Source organism: Spodoptera frugiperda, chromosome 29, assembly GCF_023101765.2.
Source record: "Spodoptera frugiperda isolate SF20-4 chromosome 29, AGI-APGP_CSIRO_Sfru_2.0, whole genome shotgun sequence".
Lineage (NCBI taxonomy): Eukaryota > Metazoa > Arthropoda > Insecta > Lepidoptera > Noctuidae > Spodoptera > Spodoptera frugiperda.
Genome location: NC_064240.1, coordinates 5,577,525 through 5,598,618, shown reverse-complemented (window position 1 = coordinate 5,598,618; position 21,094 = coordinate 5,577,525). Strand labels below are relative to the sequence as shown.

Below are 21,094 nucleotides of genomic sequence, written 5' to 3'. Positions count from 1 at the left end.
CTTCTTTACAGAAATCCACATATTTATATCCCATACTTATATCGTCTTGGGTGTAGTTTGGAAGGAACTTTGCACAAGTTGTATGCACTTTCAAACTTCGTTTTACTGCTGCATAGTACAAAGTGAATATTGCGAAGAATCCAGAACTTGACGGGAAATTATGGCATAACTTGTTTCTTAAAGTCAATGGACCTTATATGTTCGGAGTGGTTCACATATTAAATGAACAACACACTTTCTTCCGAGGGCCAAGTCCATATAAATAATTCGAACTTTTGAAGTCCACATGAATTTATATCTTATCAAATGTAAGCAAATGCACAAAAATGATCTGTAAAAGGAAACATCACTGAATACATTAAGTATTTAAAACTTTATTATCAACAGCAATAGGTACTATTATTAATTATTTCTATCATTATAGGTACAAATCGTTGACATTTCGAATTAGCTTAACATGAAAATCAACATAATTAATTTATCAGTCCATTTCAATGATTTTTTTTTTCACATATAAAAACTGGAAATTAGAAAACCTTTGTGTAATTGTTGTCATCGTTTATATACAGTGTGTTATAAAATCCGATCCGATTTAAGAGAAACCAATAATTTTAATATAACAAAATATACGATAATGGTAAGCGTCCACAGGTCCGCATCGTACGCATCGGACGGATCGCATCAAACGGATTGACTGCGTCAAATCAAACGTATTAACAATCGGATTGCCGATGTCACTTTCACTTGGATTTTTGGCAACCGCATTCCATATGACGTCATCCGTACGCATCGCATGTAGGCTTTGCCGATGAGCGGTCCGAACGATGCGGATCAGTGGACGCAGTTGTATGAGTTTCTATACAAGACAAACTAAAATCCGTTGCGTGCGTTGGACGCTTACCTTAAGTACAAGATTCACAATTGCCTATTAAGTTTTTTGTATTCAAACTAATACCTATTTCAAAAATACAATAAATTATTCGTCAATTAGACTAACAGAAACTTAGTTAATAGTATTCCGTCTCATGTTAAACATGGCGATAAAATATTATGATGCTAATCAAGTTTAAAATTCATAATCCACTAAAATTTATAGCACCACAAGAATACAATTTCAGTTAACAAAACAGGATTACATCCATAATATAAAAGCTAATCTTGATACATAATTTATATAAGGCGTTCTAAAATTATCTGCCACGGCTTTAATGGGAGGTAGTGTTGTGTTTGAAGATTACAATACTTGTAGTAAAGATATTTGGTAGACCGGACCAGTTAATTTCATTTGAGAATATAAAGAAGTTAAATATTTATTGACTCTCCTCAAACATACGCACTATGTGTCGACGAAGTAAGCAACAGAGACAGTGAGAGAGATAACTCTTTCATAACAAACACACACACAGATTATTTTGTACGAAAAATAAAATTTACTCGAAAACAATAATTTATATTTACTATTGTAATCTTCAAACACAACACCACCTCCCATTAAAGCCGTAGCAGATACTTTTAAAGCTCCTTATAGATCGGAACGGATTTTATTAAACTTCCAACACTTTATAGATAGACGGGGATTAAAACCATCTTTATAACTTGGCAGTGTTTAATGTTTTGTGTTAATCATGACGTCACAAACAGAACTGATGGTCAAATACTCAAACGTCACTCAATTTTAAGACACTCTCAAATATAGTTCTGTCCCTACAAATTCTTTGTAAATGATAGAGATAGCACGAGATTTAAGTACAACTTAAATTTGAGTAGCGTTTCAGTATTTGGGCGTGAGTCTGATAAAACTTCAATCTCCGTATATTTATAGAATGCTGGAAGAAAACTTCAACTCGAAAGTTCCACCAAAAATAATAGATAGGGTTTTAATAAATTGTGATCGTCTTAGAAAAATTGTGAGCGCACAGAGGCAGCCCTAACCGGGGGAGTCAAGGAAGCTGCCGATGATCGAGACGCAGGTTTTTGAGTACAATAGTTACAAGTTATACTCTTACTGCCATTCGAGACTGCTGTACTTTTAGACGTCTGACATCTGCACACAAATATTCCACGTCGATTCGATGTCCCTGTTCCATTTGCACCCATCAGTTCTATAAACAAAAACAGTTTATTATAGTCAGATATAATGCAATATACATATAATATGTATGTTATGAAAAATATTTTTTATGATGATTAGAATATGTTCACTGTAATTGTTACTAATTTACATTGTACATAATAATGATGCTATCATTAAATAACCTAACATAAAATTGTTTATGAAAAATAACTGAATTCCATTTGAGCCATTGGCGCGTTCAGTTCAATCTTTCCAATCCCCGATTCCCCAACAACCCTTAAATTCCGAACCCCCAATAAGGCCGGCAACACACTTGTAACGCCTCTGGTGTTTCGCGTGTCCATGGGCGGCGGCGATTGCTTGCCATCAGGCGATCCGTTTGCTCATTTGCCGGCTTATAACATAAAAAATGTTATAATGTTAATCAGATAATTAACCAATATTAAAAAAATAAATAAATATATACCACGTAAGCAACATTTTCAACTTAAACAAAATGAATTACATTGCAACTACAATGCCTTTAGTGTCAACATACACGTGTTAACGTAAACGTGTAATAAATAGAAAATGGCGTTTGAAATACAAATTAAATTCTTAAACATTTAATGAAAGTCAAACAACAAAGAGAAATTTTTCAGAAAATTGTTAATAATTAATTAATTTTAGCACCGTCAAAGCTGTACCAAAGAGGGAAATGAGCCGAATATGAATAAAATTCAAGGAATTGCTAACAATGAGATCAATTTCATTATTACACAACATTTTTGGGATTGTGTTTCATTATTTATTAACATTTTTGAGGTTCTATTTTTTTAATAGATACACATTTCTGCTATGTAAGTGATACTTTGATTTTGTACTTAATTTTTCAAAGATAAATAAAAATATTTTCTGAAAGATATTGTGCGCTGTAAAAGGTATGTATATGTTATTTTGATATGTGTTAAACGATTTATATTCGAGTATTATTTAATTTAAAGGTTTTTATTTAAGAATTCATTGGGACGCTGGTACACGTATTACCACAGTTGAAATATATGTCTTACTATCTTATTAATATTATAATTGTGTTTGTGAGTTTGTTACTTAACCACGTCAAAACACCTGAAGGGATCGGGATGAAATTGATAACAGGGGTAGATTATGATCTAGAAATCACATTGGCTACATTTTATCACACGGGAATGCGGAAGAAACCGCAGGCAAAATCTAGTTATTAAATCAAAAACATTAATCTTATAAATCGTGTAAAAATAAAAAATTTGAGACGTAAAGTGCTTGTACTTTTCTGTGATACCCTTAGACCTGATAAATAGGCGGTTTTCGTCATTCTTTGCTCTCGTCATCCGTTACAGCCCAGCCACACTTTAGCATACGCAATTTTTCTTAGCCACTTCTCTTGCCACAATCAATTATACGTATCACTGCCGGTTTCATCTGACAAATTGGAAACGGTAAAATTCAATTCCTATACGCCCAGTTTCCTTGTTCAGCAGCTTTACTTGCAATTGTCTATATAACCTATACTTTCCAATGGTATTATTAAACATTGGTACATAAATGACACAACGTTTTTTTCACCACGTCTTTTTGAAGAGCACAATTACATACAAACATACCTATATAACCTCACGCCTATCTCTGATGGGATAGGCAGTGGGCTAACACAATGGAACACCAATTGCTACGAATCTTACATACTTCTTTCGCTTCATCTACAGTCTTTTCAAGCATGGTCGTCGGTTAAACTTTTAATTTGGCCCTTCTTAAATACATATATCGCCAATCTGGACGATATACGTCCGTCAAGAGCGCCCTCTACAGACGGTATCATTTATATCCGCTCTGTATACTTCTTTCATTACAATTATCAAATAAACAGTTACAACAGTCGACAAGTTGGCATTCTTTGACATAATGAGTTCCAAGTAATTCAAGGCGACGACGCGACGACGACACTATTCCAACTACTAAGATTTTTTTTTGCCACGAATCCCTAGTAACGAGACAACCAATAAGTCTAGGTAATTAAAACAAAAATTATATACTACCCATTACCATGATTAACTTTATGCTCAAAAGCAATTTAACTTCAAAACCTTAGGGACAGAAGCGGCTAGTATAAATATTTCACGAGCCCTTTGATATAATATTGCAGGCTCGACCCTCCAACTAGTTATAGTTTACTTCGTGATATTGATCTTTTAATTATAGGTCAAAGGCATTGTATTGAAATTACTGTGTAGTTAACAAGAATGTTCTTCAGCTACATGAGTTGATATAAGGCCTTAAGGCCCTGTTTAATCTAACGTGACTATAGGTATGATGACGGGGTATGTAAATTTAAAATCAATTTTGTGTCAGTTACGTAAATATTAGACATGTGTCTTTTTATTTTGTCGTATAAAAAATATGATTAGGTTTTCTAAATATAAAACGTACTATAGAAGTACATTTATCTTTGAAACTTTTGTTTTGAAAGTTTGTGTCTAATGTTTGAAATTAATTTAACAGACGAACATTAAAATAAAAAATAGTTATCGACTGTATTTTGGAACTATTTATCAAGGTCATCAATCCTATCACCACTGATTAATGGTCACCCCAAAACTACATCAATGACTTAGCTAAATCTTCAGCTCATGTCATCTAAGAAGTCGTACCAACTTACTATCTGTATGTCACTATCATCATACATAATATTATATCATTTGATCGGATAACCACATGATAATTTAAATGTTAGAAGAAAGTGTCATTACTACGTAGATATATTAAGATAAAGGTACCTACTTTAATAGTTGAAGAATTCAGTAATACTTAATTATCACACAAACACACAGCTGTACACTAACTGTCGCACTCAGAGACATTTAATAATCACTTAAACTATACCTTAGTAACGATTTTGTATCGAAAACAATTGCCAAGGACTGGGTTCAGTAACCATTAAATGACTGAGTACGGCGGTAATTTCTAGAGAAATATTATATCTATCTATGCTAAAATCTAATCTTCATCAAGTGAATCTGTTTACTAAGTGTTTCTCTCGAAACGGTAACAAGAGCACGTATTGTTGTTTAGTTTCAGATATGATCAGCAATTACGATTTCAGTAAATAGCCACATAGACAACACCGCCCGAGGCTATTGTTATTTCCCATAACATAACAATACACCTTTAATTTGATTGGCAAAGGTTTATTTATTAAATGTATGTATACCTACACACGTTCTACCAGTCAATATGAGTACGACGTAATAAAGGCTGAGTCTATTTTTATTTTTCAAACTAGCCAACCCGGCGAACTCCGTATCGCCAGCAATGAATTTCCTGAATTTTCTTTGCTATAAACCTCACGAAGCCCAAAACCTTTCCAACGAATGCAAAACCGTGAAAATCGATTCGTGCGTACTGAACTTATAGCGTCAGGAAGGAAAACCCGACTTATTTTTATATTATAGATCGTATTAAAAGACCACAATTGTCGATATTATTAGAGACTTACTGGTCATTATATCAGCCACTGTTAAACATAGGAAATCTCCAAAGACAGAAAACTGACGTGAAACAACGCTTGCGTTGTGGCTCGGGTGTCCATGGGCAGCGGCGATTGCTTACCATCAGATCCGTCTACTAGTTTACCGGCTTATACCATAAAAAACATTCTATTTTTTACATTTTATAATTATGATTAGACTAATAACAAAGACCCGTAGGCTGCCAGATAGTCGAGATAAAGCTTTAAACTGGACGGTTTAATCGGACCGCTCCGTAGGGAAATATTCAAAGTAATTGCACACAAATTTCAAACTCAACCAATGGAAGTTAAACTATAAATCAATAAACAGACGTTAGCAGGTCAACATACTCCTTTTTATCTCTCGTTATTACATTTTCAACTTTGTTGGTTTGATATAAAATCGAAAATTCGATGAAACAAATGTCAGATTGGAGTAGGTTCGGTATTTTCGTCTGTACCTAAGTGAAACTTTTGCAAGCTGATAGAATTTGTTCAACAATACTATGTTTCAAATGTATTCCCAGAAGTCAATACACGCAACAACCTTTTACAGAATAGTGTTGGATTACATTAAAAAAAAAACTATGACAAACTTTTTAAAATATCATGTTCTCACATTTATAAATACAACAGAATACCTTTATGCTTTTATATACATTTTTTCCACATTAATATGAACTACTGAAATCAAATCATATTGAATAACAGATGGGATAGGGATTTGATCAACGATTTGCATAAAAAAATGCCGATAAGATCTAGAGTGACATAAGTCAGAAAAAATATAAAAAGAACTCTGTTTTCTTTTTATTAGATACCATCTTGGCGCGATCACATTTCAAGGAAGACGAAAACAAGCAATTTTGTCTAGTGGATATCGTGTAAATATTAGGATCTCTTACCTGACATAGGTATGCCCTCACAAACACTTGACCTTTGGCACGGCCTGGCTGAGTCCTTCTTCTTCAAACATAGTAACGCACCGAGTATCTGTTAGAAAAAAAAACATGAGTATAAATTAGATCATGAGTACAGCAACACTTCATTATAGACCTTAATGATTAAGTAATTAAGTTTCAATTAAGTTGCCTAAGTATGAAATGATGTATAATTTATCATGTTCACGGCTGTCGGATTTGAACCAACAGAACGTAATGTAACCTTGGAACACTTGCGTAATGAGAGAAAGTACCGTCCCCCATAACAGACGAGACATCTGAAATTCAAATATAATTGGTACGAAAGACCTTGTTATTTCCTATGGAATTCACAATAAAAACACGCTGTGTTTTCGAATTAAGTGATGTAAGCAACTTGAGTGGATTAGAGAAATGTTCCTTACTGCATTAAATTAGTTAAATATACATTTTACATTGTGCACATCGTTTTATTCACCGTATTGGCAGTATAGTAATATTTTTATTTTTGTAAAATAAAAAATTGTTGTTAAGACAATTAGCTAACACTGAAAACAATTGTTGGTTCTGTAACTAAAGCTTTACGTAAGTATCGAACCTTTTTAATTTTTTTTAATACCTAATATTAATTAGTATAGACATTGAATACAGCTACAGATGTGTCCATGGGGCGAATTAGTTAGTAAGCATTCAACATTATTGTTATAGTTAGTGACTACCTACCAATCTACGAGATTAATTTAAGAAGTACTTTGTCCAAAGAAAACGTTGTAGGACTTCATTAAAGTAATAGGATTTAAATAGATTATAGCTTTAAGTAAGCATATAATACCTAAATGAATAAATTTAATTAATAAAATGTGGCTTATTCAATTGAATTAATCGGGAAAAGCTCTCGTTGCCGCACCGCGTACGCTACTCGTCAATAAGAGTGGCTTGGTGAAGTGGCCTGGTGTGGCTTGAAACTAGAGATTTACTCGAAAAATTCAACTGAATAAGCTATATCTCAACGATAATTATTTACAAAAAAATGGTAACTAGGCGATGACCGCAGCTTCGTTCGCGTGGATTACGTGCTTTGTGAATAACTTGTGAGTGAGTTGTGATTCTGTTTTCTAACGGGTGTAACCTGGATGTCTTAAAAGCCTGAGTGAATAGATTCCTTATGGGCAGACGAAATAATTTCCATCGTAGGCCGTATCATCACTTACCATCAGGCGAGATAGCGGCCAAATGTCGACCCATTAATAGTTAAAAAAAAATCTACGAAATGTCTATTCTTATGACTATAAGAGGTGACCACCTTTTTGCGTTTCTAGTATTGTTCGTATTACTATACCTCTTGGAATCCTTGCCGGTACCGAATGTTCATGTAGCAGTAGATCATGGGGTTGTAGCAGGAGTGTGACATCGCCAGCCAATGGCATGCGAACCACACGTATGGCATCCCCGGCCACGAAGCCCACTCGTCGTCATTCTCATGTACCGTCCACAATACCTAGTATAAACACACAAATATAAATAGGCATATACATTAATTAATTATTCTGTTATCGACTTACTCACGTACCTAACTGTTTGACGAGGAACTCAACTAGTTTCAGCAAAGTTTCAAGTAAGCCGATAACGTAATAATTAATTTAGTATATCTCACGAAAGTTTTAATAAAAGGTATATACATGTTCGTTAATAATTTTAGCAGTTTAAGTACTGTATTGGACTGCCTTTTGAAAAGATAACCTTAATATGAACAATATAGCATCTATTTTTGAGTAATATTAACAATAATATTTACTCAGTCAGATCACAAGATCTGACTACGTACATCGACTACGAGACTTCAGTGCTACGAATGTACCGTAACTGTTGTAGCGTGCTACGCATTTCGTAGCAATTACTCTTAAGGCCCGTATCATAATTTCTAACCACATGTTTTTTAGCTTAACTGAAACACATTTTGTATGTAAAATTATGAAAAGGTCTTTATGGTATTAAGGCAGCTGTAATCGTTATTTTTCCCCTACAAATTTCGGGATGTATTTCCACTACTGTTAGACATTATACATCCAAAATTAAACATTATGTCGTTTTGCCTTATCATTAACTTTGTTAGTACGGTTTTAGAAATTTAAAAGAATAAACCAGAAAAAGTTGTAAGCCGTCCAAGTTTTCGTTTTTAGCGCAACTTTGAGTGCAAAATAATAACAAACAACAATACTTTAATCAGTAGTTAAAACGTAGTTTGACCTGTAAATAATGTAACTATACTCGAATTGAAGCCACGCAAAAGTTAATACGATATTTTCCAAAAAATTACCCCTGTGACAAAATTTGCCAATTATAAGCACAATTTAGTCGATATGCATTAATAACATGCTTATGTAATTATTACGCAAACCCGCAAACAGTGTTCAGTGCATTAATTAAATCGATTACTAATTAACAAAGTTATTAAATCGTGACATTGCAGGTTTCAAGGCCGCCACAGACCTATCTCGCCTATCGTTATTTGTAGGTTGCATGTCTATGGTTGCTTGCAATCGACATACTATGCGTCGTGGACAGTTCCAAATCATATGCCTACTTTGTGTATGTTAATACATACAATTTTAAAGACAATAACGTCAGGGGACAACCTATGGGGTAGGCAGAGGTGCACAATGTACACTGACTTTTCACTATTTATGTTGTAAATCCCATGTAATAGGTGGTGAGCCTATTGCCATATACCGGGCACATTTCCAGACTGCGTGCTACTACTGAGAAATGTTCGAAAAACCGAAAAAAAGCCCAGTAATATTACACCCGACCCGGGAATCGAACCCGAGACCCCTTGCTCTGCAGTCGCACGAATATTTATCACGTTCTAAGTCTTAAGAGAGTGTGAAGATATACGTTTTAATATAGTATAACGATCATACTGAATCGTTGGAACGTTCCGGGTATGAGAGTGAAGTGTTATTTCCGTTCATAAATATACCAAAACGACAGAGGCTCACATTTCCGAACGGAACATCTTTTATTAAGATTTTCGTTGAATATCACACTTTTTTTTAATACTTAAAGCGATAGAAAAAGGAACATACATTTCAGTTTATGTTCCTTTACTTCAAGTGGTTATGTTCAGTGTTCAATGTTATGTTCACACAGCATCCACGTTTTGAGGAATATTTTATTAATCTTATGTAATGTGTTTTACGATTCTCAACTCTCTGCAATTAGTAACAATTATCGAAAATTATTAAATTATTTTGTTCACCCCAATAATCCACCCTTTGCAAAGCCGTTACACTAGAGACCAGCCGAGAAAGGACATAGTCGGCTTTCAAAGTTCCTCTAAAAAGATTAACGGGCATTCCCGACTAACCAATTAAACCTTAGATAAAGTTTGGAACATAACCAACGCTCAGTTTAATTCCAAATAGGTATATGTATAATAATTTGTACCATTTATGTTTTATTAATCCTGCTAGAGAGGCACTTTCGTAAAATAACAAACTGCGTAAACAATACTTCATTGAAAAAGGCTTTGTCTTTTTAAATGCTAATTGTGTGTAAATGTAAAATGGATGTAGTACTTAGATAAACAAAGTTTGTTATCTGGGGGCACGGCAGTGCCCCCGCCAAGTCGAGCAAAAAAAAAGCGGCACGGCCGTACCATCCTTTTCTCGAAGCAATTCGGGCCTTTTTCGACCCCCTATAATTCGGTTGTGGATAAAGCAAGAAACCTGAATCTTCAGTAACTAATCCGGCATTGTATAAACACGGAATATTTAAAATTTCAGTCAATTTGAACCAGTAGTTTAAGAATGACAACTTGTTAAAGTTTCTAAATTTTGTCACTCACTGACTCACCGATCATCAAAAGTCCAAGGCACTTCTAGCAGACTTAGAAGCTTCATATTTGGAATACATATAGAGTTTAGTGTCTTAATCATGGGAAAACTTAAATATTTTGTAATTTCGGTCCAGTTTTCCAAATACACCAACTGCATCAATAACTTTGTAATCTCATATAAATATATGGGATTACAAAGTTATTTATGCAGTTGGTGGTTGGTGGTGGTAGACTACATATAAAAATAAGAAAATATCATAAGACCTTTAACAAAATTCGTTAGAAGTAGATGGTATCAAAAAGAAAGGCTCTACAAAAAGAAGTGAGATCCCATCAAAAACATCCTGTAAAAAACCCAAGTCTCGCAGCTCAGTCTTTCTACCGTCAAAAGTTGTGAGATCCATGTAATACCAAGTCGGTTAATCTATTTAGTGTCTACTTGAAGGACCTTCTGTCTTAAGTTATTACATAAGTTATTATCATGCCAATATTAAAAATATTTAACGTTTTAAACAAATAGATCGACTTGGACATCGCATGAAAACAAAATGAATATTACAATATTATATTAGATTCTTTAGTCTCTCGCGCCTCACGCGATTGAAACTCTCGTTCCTGTTGGTCGCTGGCCCGTCGTGCTGTGTAGTGTGATACATACTAATAATCAAATCAAGCGATGTCCAAGTCGATCTATTTGTTTAAAACGTTAAATATTTTTAATATTGGCATGATAATAACTTATGTAATAACTTAAGACAGAAGGTCCTTCAAGTAGACACTAAATAGATTAACCGACTTGGTATTACATGGATCTCACAACTTTTGACGGTAGAAAGACTGAGCTGCGAGACTTGGGTTTTTTACAGGATGTTTTTGATGGGATTATTTATTTGTTTATGTTACCATGTAAGTGACTTAAAATATAGTGATATTAAGATAAACATACTAGATGTTTATCTTAATATCACTATATTTTAAGTGTGGGAGAACTATGCCTTTTTTTTTTTTTTTTTTTTTTTTTTTTTGGGGGGGAAAATCATCCAATGACTTTTCTCGCCTTGGGTGAGGCGAGAGGGAGTGTCAGACTCTTACTGACTAAAAACCACCCCGTTCCTTCTCCTGCTTTTCGAGCCGGAGCCCCGGTAAACCCGCTAGGTAGTCCGCAGCTCCGGGTCAGGCATCAGCCCTGCTGGGCCCCATCTGTGGTGGTCTGATGGCTCTTTGAGGCGCGCGCGGAACGCGACGCGCCGCACGCACGGGTCTGGTTCTGTTCGGGCGGTGAGCTACCCTTGCTCGCCGTCCGCAGGCCCGCACTTACGGTGGCCGGAGATCGTCTCGCGATCCCCGACGCCCGGACTGTCTCTCGCGACGGCTGGGGCGTGAGGAGGTTTGTTCTCTCACGCGCCCCGCCTCCTCCTTAGCTAGCATGACTGCTTCGCAGAAGGAGGAGACGGCATCCCAGTCCCTCTCGCTCCGCACCATGGCCTGAACCAGTGCCGGGCGCGAGAGGTCGCCGTCGCCGACCACATCCCTGAGGACTTGGCGGTGCTCAGCCCACGCAGGGCACACCGCCACCGTATGTTCTACCGTGTCCTCCGGGCGGTCCTCACAGTGATGACACCCGGGCGTTTCCTCCCGCCCAATAAGGAACAGGAACCTACCGAAACTCCCATGTCCGGTAAGCACCTGCGTCAGGCGGTAGGTGAGGACGCCGTGGCGCCTCTCTAGCCACTCCTCAAAGAGGGGACTTACCGCTGCGATGACAGCGAGCCCAGCCCTCGGTTGCGACAGTCGTTGCTGCCATTCCGCCATGAGATCGCGCCGGAGCTCGTCCCGCCACGCACTGATCTGGCGCGGCAGTGGAGTTTCGCCCCGGCGACACGCGTCGGCGCGCAAACTGAACACGCGCGCGAGAACCTTCGCCTCCAAATCCCACGGCGGTAATCCGGCAAGGAGGTTCGCCGCCTCCCCGGAGATCGTGCGATATCCACGGATCACTCGGATGGCCATGACCCTCTGAGACGTGAGCAGCGTCCGAGCTGGCCGCCGCATCAGATTCGGCGCCCACACAGGGGCGCCATAGAGGGCCATGGACCGCACGATCCCCGCGTACAACCTCCGGCAGGAGGCATTTGGCCCCCCGAGGTTTGGCAGGAGCCGCTTAAGCGCAGCCCCCGTCCGTTCCAACTTAGGAGCCAAACGTCGGAAGTGCTCCACGAAGTTCCATCGACTATCGAGGACGAGTCCTAGATACTTCATCGTCGTCTCGACGCCGATGGTAACCCCTCCTGCCGTTATTTGGGACCCACCCGGAGGTGGCGCGTTCCCGCGGCCATGAAAACACATGGCCTCGGACTTGTGGAGCGCCACCTCGAGTCCCAATTGCCGGATCCTATCAACAACTGTCGCAACCGCTCTCGCCATTAAGTTGGCCGCCGCCTGGTGCGACCTCCCGTGCGAGAACTATGCCTTGGCACGAATGGGCCGGCTCGACCGAAGTGATACCACGGCCTCACAGAAAACCGACGTGAAACAATGGTTCGCTGTGTTTCTTTCTTTGCTTCCACCAATCATATTTATTGGTACACATAGCTGAGTCTATTACTCAGCTAAGCTTTGTTTTTTATATGGAAAGATGCGTGTTATGGATGTGTGCTATGCATGGCATCCCTACTATCGATACATCGCATACTCGAGCTGCGCATCTTAGTATCAGTGGAAACGGTCACATAGTTTCACAGGCTAGCTATTACATTAAAAACCAATCGTATATCGTTTGTGTAATTTGAACTTTATAGGAACACAGTAAAGAGCATAAACAATGAATTTAATATTATATGCATTAAAATGTATGTAGATATTATGAACATTTTTAGCATCGTGTATTGATTTGGAGCTATAAGATTCATTTACCTAGTACTTGAAATAAATTATACTCCTGATCGATAGAATGTATTGGTAAATAAACACGTTACTCCTGAATATCTATCAATATAAAAAGAAGACCTCGAATTCAAAATAACATGTATATAGGCCAAAATATGTATCATCCACCTGGATGTAACACAAATATGTACCAAGGAAGATAGAATTTCCTTACGATATTTTGTATATGAAAAGGGATACGTAATAAAGACTTACGTAAACAGGAATAGATATCTATGCTTGAAACAAGAATAGGTATATATTCTTGAAACAAGAATATGAATCTATTGTTGTTTCAAGTCTCTATTCTTGTTTCAAGTCGACTATTGTAAATATTCTGACAATTTAACAAAAACATTTCTATTTTTCAATATCTACTTTTACAAATAAATCTGGTTGGCATGTTAACTTATATATAAACACCTGTGATAAACACAATTGTTCCAAAAAGCTATGACGTTTTTACTGCAATATTTTATTTATTGATTTATTTATAATTCATGGAGGACTTACAGCTAATAAAAAGAAAAACAGATAAAAATAACAATGAGCACAGGTATCGTTCAGCCAATTATAAATCCCAATGAAAATATTTGAAAAAATAATAGTGTGTGAGTACTATACTAATTTCAAAAGATGCTATAAAGATATAAAAAGCACTGGCTACGCAGACAATATCATCCCCAGCAAATAAAATATAAGAAACGAATTATTTTATTGCTGCTTTAAAAATGGAGGCTTAAGCACTTTTTACCCGAATTCACACCAGTTGTAACGGGATTGAGGATAAATTCCTTGAAAAAAATAAAATAAAATTGAATAAATATTTTAATATTTACTTACTATGAAAATGTTGAGCGGCAACCAGCTCATTATGAATACTGTGACGACAGTCAACATCATTTTCACCATCTGCAAACAATATTAAATCGATACAGTAATTATAAGATCATACATGGAACCTATAACATAATGGATGTAAAATAGATGTTATAAATTGAACATCCTAATAATACTTTACTCAATCCAAAAATTACCCCCACATCAACAACTTGATACATAACTATTATAAAAAAAAATGACTTTTGTTGCTATGGACTATACCTACTTACATGACTATAACTACTTACAACAACAATAGACACAGAAGAAAGGTGAATAAATGTTGGGAAAATCTACTAACATCTAAACCCCCCATTCCTGTGTCTATTCACCCTTTGAATTCTATTCACCCCGTTTTACGGTACATAAAAACATATATACAAGTATATTCATATTCTCAACAATGGAGAAATTTGTAACTTACTAATAACATTAACATATGTACCGTACCTAAGACCTAAGCAATTACTTAATAAACGACGTAAAAGCTATAAACAGCTTTTATGAAAGCATAAAAAGGAATAATAAGTACTATCACATAGCCTATACGAACTATTTTCGTCCAACACTCATTTATAATCTTGAAACGAAGTAAGGATTTAAATATAGAATAAACGTGCCTAACAGCTAAATCGAGGAATTTCGATTTTCAGAATGTCTGTTTACAACGATTGGAACGAGTTTTAATGAGTCAGCAGTTACGTGATCATTAGTTAAAATATCACCACGTTTTAGTAAAACGACTACTTACTTAATTATCAATCCCTGGTTAGATTTCCAGAATAACCAAATTAGTATTCATTATGCTCAATAACATTATTCTAAAATGTGTTGATTTCTGTTAAAGACTACTTAAACTTAAATTGTTTTTAAGTGACTATAAAAAGTGTCTATACATCTGCCAGTCTCATCGTCAAAGCCAAAGTTAAAAATTAGATTATACAAAAAAGACACTTTAAAAAGTCTATCGTCACGTTTATCCCCGAAGGGGTAGACAGAGGTGCACATTATGACACGTAATACCACTTTACAATGTACACTCATTTTTCACAATTTATGTTGCAAGTCCCAAGTTAAAAAAGTTTACTCCATAAAATAGCTACCATAATAACATTGTGTTATGTTGATTTTACACGAAAAGGTCCATTGGTGTGAACTGAAGAGCAAAGGTCGCAGTCACAAAGTAATTTGCGGTCACCAACTTGGTTTTGGAGTTTCTCGTGTTTAAACGAGCGCTCGTTTTACATCACATGCATAGTACATATACGAGAACAGAATATTAAATCACGCTCTGAACGTAGGAGTGTGAGAGATGTTCGTTCATGCGTTCATGTGTAAGTATCTGTTTTTATTAAACAGATGCGTATGACGGGCTTATATGACCAAGGTTTAAGACAGTTTATCATGCATGAGGGTGCGGGCTTAAGACCTACCAACGGCAAGTACCAATGTGTTTTTTTCCGAGTTATATGTATGTATTTTCTAAGATTATGTAAACACTATTGACAAACGATGAAGGAAAAACATCGTGAGGAAACCTGAGCTTACAGTTTCTCATTATAAATTTGAAATCGCCATCCGCATTGAGCAAGCGTGGTGATTACTGCTCAATCCTTCTCCGTCCGAGAAGAGGTCTTTGGACAGTAGTGGTCACGCTGTTGATGTGATGTGATGTGTATGACCAATATTTTGTTGTCGTATGGGCTACCGTAATTGCTACCGTACTTTGTTGTTTGTCCAATAGAAAATTAAATAGTATTATTTCATTGGGCACTTATTTTTTGACAGCTACAGTCATTAGTCATAGCTCTGCCCAAAAAGGAGTGGAAGGAGGGTAGAGAGGCCTTTGCCCTGCAGTGGGACGAATACGGCTAAAAATAAATACACCATTTGGTGACCAACAAAACAGTAGCCCACAGTAACATAATTATTTCATACCATACATCATGATGGAATCTAAAGAAATATAAAAATGAAGATCGTTATAGTAGGCAACTTTCTATCCGGAGCTGTACACTACTTAACAGGTAATTGGAACTCCGGCTCGAAGAGCAGGAGTAGGAACGGGGTGGTTTCAAGTCAGTAAGAGTCTGACACTCCCTCTGGCCTTACCCGAGGCAGGAGAATGCACTGTATGAGTTTTTTAACATAAAAAAATAAAAAGAAAGACATATTCTATAGTTTGTACCTATCCCTTGGGACAAAGCCGTAAATTTATGTATGTATGTAACTATGTAACCTAATATTGACTGCGGAGAGAATAGTAGTATGAAAATACTCGTAGTCTACATTGAGAGATTAATACTCTTTTCTGACATATCGAACTGAATTATTTTTATTTTTCGATCTTCATAAATATCACCTCTTCTAATCGGTAGTAGAAAAATATTGTGTTATAACGAGACTTATAAATTCATTAGACTAGAAAAGGATGCTAAAACAAAATGGCAACTCGTAAAATCCTTTAAATTAATAAAATCTTCATGACTAGACAAATATTTGTGTTTAAAATATCGTTACTAACTTACTTAACGACAGTGATAAGATTAGATTGACGACAATTCTCCAGCCCTAACTTCGTGGAACTGAATCTATATTAATTCACTACCGCTTCTAAGCAATCAATTTTAATCTGATTTACGTCATACCTAGGTACCAGGGAATTAATATTTAAAATATAAAAACTTTATATTTACTTTATGTTCAAATATTTTTTAAAAAAACGTTTAAAACCCTTAGGGTTTTCTCCTGTGTTATGGGTGCGTTTACAAACATACAAGTTCACATGCCCATGACACCCAGACCCGAAACAACAATTTGTGGATCACATAAAGAGTTGCTCCGTGCGGGAATCGAACCCGCCACACATTGCACGGCAGCCAGTTGCCCAGCCACCGCGCAAATCGTGCAGTCAATCAAATAGATAGTTACAATATAGAGAAAACCTATAATTCACAAGCTTTTATAAGCTTCGATTGGATCGATTCAAGGCAACTGTATGTCTCGTGCCTGACAGCTATATTGGGTAAATCTCGAATAACATGGAAATGCAATAGAGAGAAGTGAAATTGTAAATTAAAGAGCGCCATTATAGCCAAAAAACTGGCTCACAGTTTGACGATTTTTGTATGTGTTTTTATATCGCACACCTAGTAATATATTGGCACATTTACGGTTTTCATAATTTACCTGACTTGTTTAGTTTTTAGTTTACTGACCAATGAACCGTTGTTTTACGTGCGTGAGGGGGGAAACTACAATAATGGTATAATGACACTTACGACCTCTCTCGATGAATATGGAAATAAATAGATTAATATGCACTTTTAAACACGTAAACCATATAAAGTCAATTTCAATTTTTTTGCAGATGTGCCAATATATTACTAGGTGAGCGATATGCTACATATTATATGAATAAACGAAATAAGAAAAATACCTTTCGTTTGGAATGTTGTATTCGTGAATCTCTGGCGTCTTGCGCTTCCCCAGGTGGTCGGCCGCCCCACACGGTGTGCGCAATCCGTGCATACGTGCACACCAGTGCACTCAGCGGCAGCACGAACTGCAGCACCAACAGTGCGTTCGTGTACTGACGACTCTGCTCAGCGCTCTGCCATACCTCTCCACAAATGTCACTTTATAACATACCATACAAAATTCGTTAAACATAATATACGAGACAATATTTCTAAGTAATGTTAAAAAATATAATTAGTTATCAACTTATAATTTCATTATTAAACCTTTAACAGTTTAATTATTTACTTAAATACATATGAATAAAGTTCTATGTATATTTTGTATAAAAAACTCATACACTTCACATGTCTGATGCCAAAGCGATGGCCTCTGAAGCCTGGACACTATCGGAATTGGAGCCGCCGTGACCATCGCCCCACTCCACACAGCAAACACCACCAGCTTAGCGGCCGTCTTGCTAAGCCGTGGCTTCAACGGATGCATGATAATGATGTACCGATCGATTGAGATCGCCAGCATTGTGTAAGCACTAACAAGCACGGACACTGCTTGCGAAAAGTTCACCGCTTTACACATAAACGCTCCGAAAGGCCAGTATCGAAGCAACAAAGTCGGTACAAAAGAAAATGGCACACAGAACAGTGTCATTAGAATATCACCCACAGCTAAATTCACTATAAAGTAGTTCGTCACAGTCTTCATGCGCGCTGTGGTTTGCACTACCGTACACACTAAGCCATTGCCCACAAGTGCAGTAACAAACACGGCAATGTACATCACATACACAAATACTTTAAATATACTGGTCGTAAGGTCCTCGTCATTATGGTAGACACATATAAAATCGTCCACCTCGGTAAAATTGTAAGTGTAGTACGAGTCATTGTGGCAATTAATGCACGAATAGTTGTGTCCCAATCCATTTTCACTGTCGTGGATCATTGTCTGCCGTTCACATGCTCATTAGAGTGGCTTCATGATTATCTGAAACAAAAATGTGTGCTTTAATTCTGGGTATTATAAAATATCCTTAATCATTTTCACAATGTCTATTGTGAGTTAGGTATATTATTAATTAATATGTAAAAATTTTAAAACTGCTAAAGCACTACGACTATCGGTCGTCAAAAAAAAAATTGTTGCATATTTTTCAACATTTAATTTGTTTAATCAGATTTACACGCTTTTAATTTATCCATCATTTTTGTGAACAATAGTGGTAGTTCTGAAAATAGTAAAAACTGTATAAACGAATGAGTATGTAATTTTTAAAGGTATATAGAAACGTTATACTCCTGATAAAACAATTATTTTTGTGAAATCCAGGATCATATCTACTACTGAGAATCAAGAAATCGATACATTTATTTTGTTAGTGGTTTCTTGCAAAGCACGATCTTTTAAATTATTTAGGTAATAAATAAAATTGTTTATGCTGACAATGATTTAACTCATCGAGCTAACTGACAACAAAATTTTAAACAAAATCCAAAATAAGTATGTCAGATAAGTACTACCGTATTCAGAGTCATTTAATGCTAACCTAAGCCAGTCCTTACCAATTGTTTTCGGAACAAATCGTTTATAATGATTACTTCAACTGAAATGTGCAGTGTTCAACTATGTATTTACCTGACTGTGTTCATTTCACAAATGCGTACACGTTTTTAAAATAAGGATATGTATAGTAATATTTTGTATAGTTTAAAAATATTGTGGTGTTTGTCCTTCGATTTGCAATATTATAGTTTTTTATAGCGTGATTAGGTACATTTATACCTAGTTCAGCAACAGAAGCTACAGCAAGTGCATAGTAACTGTATACATATATGAAAACTGTAACTATTCCATAAGAATAAACTTTTGTAACTTCTTTTTGGTGAAATAAAATATTATTATTGTATTATACACAATTAAACTAAGTTCTCAGTTCGTTTACAAAAGCGTCCTCCAGTTCTATAAAAACGATTAAAATGCATGATTTGAACGTAAATAGTCAATTTAGTTCATAACTGGAATCCTTTCGCAGCTGTTGCACCCTATTTGAACTTTATATTACGAAACACTAATTATACACACAAATGAAAATAATATTATTTACATAAATTACATTAGAACGGTTCATTGAGTCCATTTCAAATTGCATTGCTTTAGATTTAATTCATAATTTTAACACAATGATAAATAAACACAAGACTTCACTATTTCATTTCATATTGATTTGTTTATTTCAATTAACATAGTTATTTGACATATGGTATATAATAACGATGACGACGATATATCATTTAATATAAAATGAGGTAGAGCTAACACAAGCTTTTTTAAGGGGGAAAATATTCCAATAACTTCTCCCGCCTTGGATGAGGTGAGTGCGAGTGTCAGACTCTTACTGACTAAAAACCACCCCGTTCCTATTCTTTGCCCGGTAAATCCGCCAGATAGTCTGCAGCTCCGGAGGTAACACAAACTTAATGAATGAACTAAGTACTTTATTTTTAATCGAATAAACCCAATAAATGTGTTGTTTGGCTTACTCACTGTTTAACAAATCGATGGAGTTACTCGATTCTCGAAACTCGATCCTTGCTGTAGTTTGAAAGCAATCGATCTCATCGAAAATTTACTTGAATTTTAATTATAACCACAGAGTATTAAATTAACGTTCAAGTAAATTCTCAGTAGTAGATAGACACACAAGAAATACGCTTTAATATTTCGATCAACTTGCACTGGCCGTGGTTTCTTGCAGACTCTGAGATTATAATTTAAGAATTCATGTTGGTCTCCCTAACTTGGAAACCTGTTTAAGTCATTAAATTGTTTGGCCGAAATGTCTAAGGTCAGGTTTTGTAACAATCTGCAGCATTCGAAAGTTATTTCTAGCATGGGGGCATTGAACTGATATGTTTATATAAATATGACTAAATCATGTTTTTTTTTTGTTACAATGTATACTCACTTTTCACGATTTGTGTTATAAGTCACATGTCATAGCGGTGAGCCTATTACCATATACTGGACACAATGCGAAACTCCGTGCTCCTACTGAGAATATCTCGGTAATACTGTGCAAGACACGGAAATCGAACTCGTGACCCCCTTTTTGAGGTATAGAAATCATCTAATGACTTCACCCACCTTGGATGAGGCGAGAGGGTGTATCAGACTCTTACTGAATAAAAACCACCCCGTTTCTTCTCCTGTTTTAAGCCGGAGCCCCGGTAACCCGTTACGTTGTCCGCAGCTCCGAACCCGAGACCCCTTGCCCGGCAGTCGCAATTACGACTACTCCACCAATCAGGCAAGTCACGTAAAATGAAATATAGAGATCATTCTCTTTGTCAATTCATAAACTAACTTCCAAATAGGTATCGTCCTCTCTGTCAAAACACAAACTAACTTTCAACAAAAAAGGTAAGTACTAAACTAAAAGTCACTAAGAATAT

At 36.2% G+C, this 21,094-nt stretch overlaps 1 protein-coding gene across 2 annotated transcripts in view; it reads right to left on the bottom strand.

Annotated features, from left to right (window-relative positions):
- Positions 1–354: 354 nt before the first annotated feature.
- The window catches only part of LOC118268638 (RYamide receptor), a 36,180-nt gene continuing 15,440 nt past the window's right edge, over positions 355–21,094 (bottom strand). The window contains exons 1-7 of one of the 2 annotated variants that reach the window (XM_050706244.1): positions 20,187–20,402; positions 17,983–18,629; positions 17,602–17,800; positions 14,124–14,192; positions 7,857–8,015; positions 6,503–6,590; positions 355–2,102 (exon numbers count right to left, since the gene is read on the bottom strand). In XM_050706244.1, coding sequence (XP_050562201.1) covers positions 1,897–2,102; positions 6,503–6,590; positions 7,857–8,015; positions 14,124–14,192; positions 17,602–17,800; positions 17,983–18,587 — 1,326 coding nt within the window. In that variant the 5' untranslated portion in view covers positions 18,588–18,629; positions 20,187–20,402 and the 3' untranslated portion in view covers positions 355–1,896. Of the gene's footprint in view, positions 2,103–6,502; positions 6,591–7,856; positions 8,016–14,123; positions 14,193–17,601; positions 17,801–17,982; positions 18,630–20,186; positions 20,403–21,094 lie in introns of those variants that run through there. The other variant, XM_035583199.2, reaches the window with a different exon arrangement.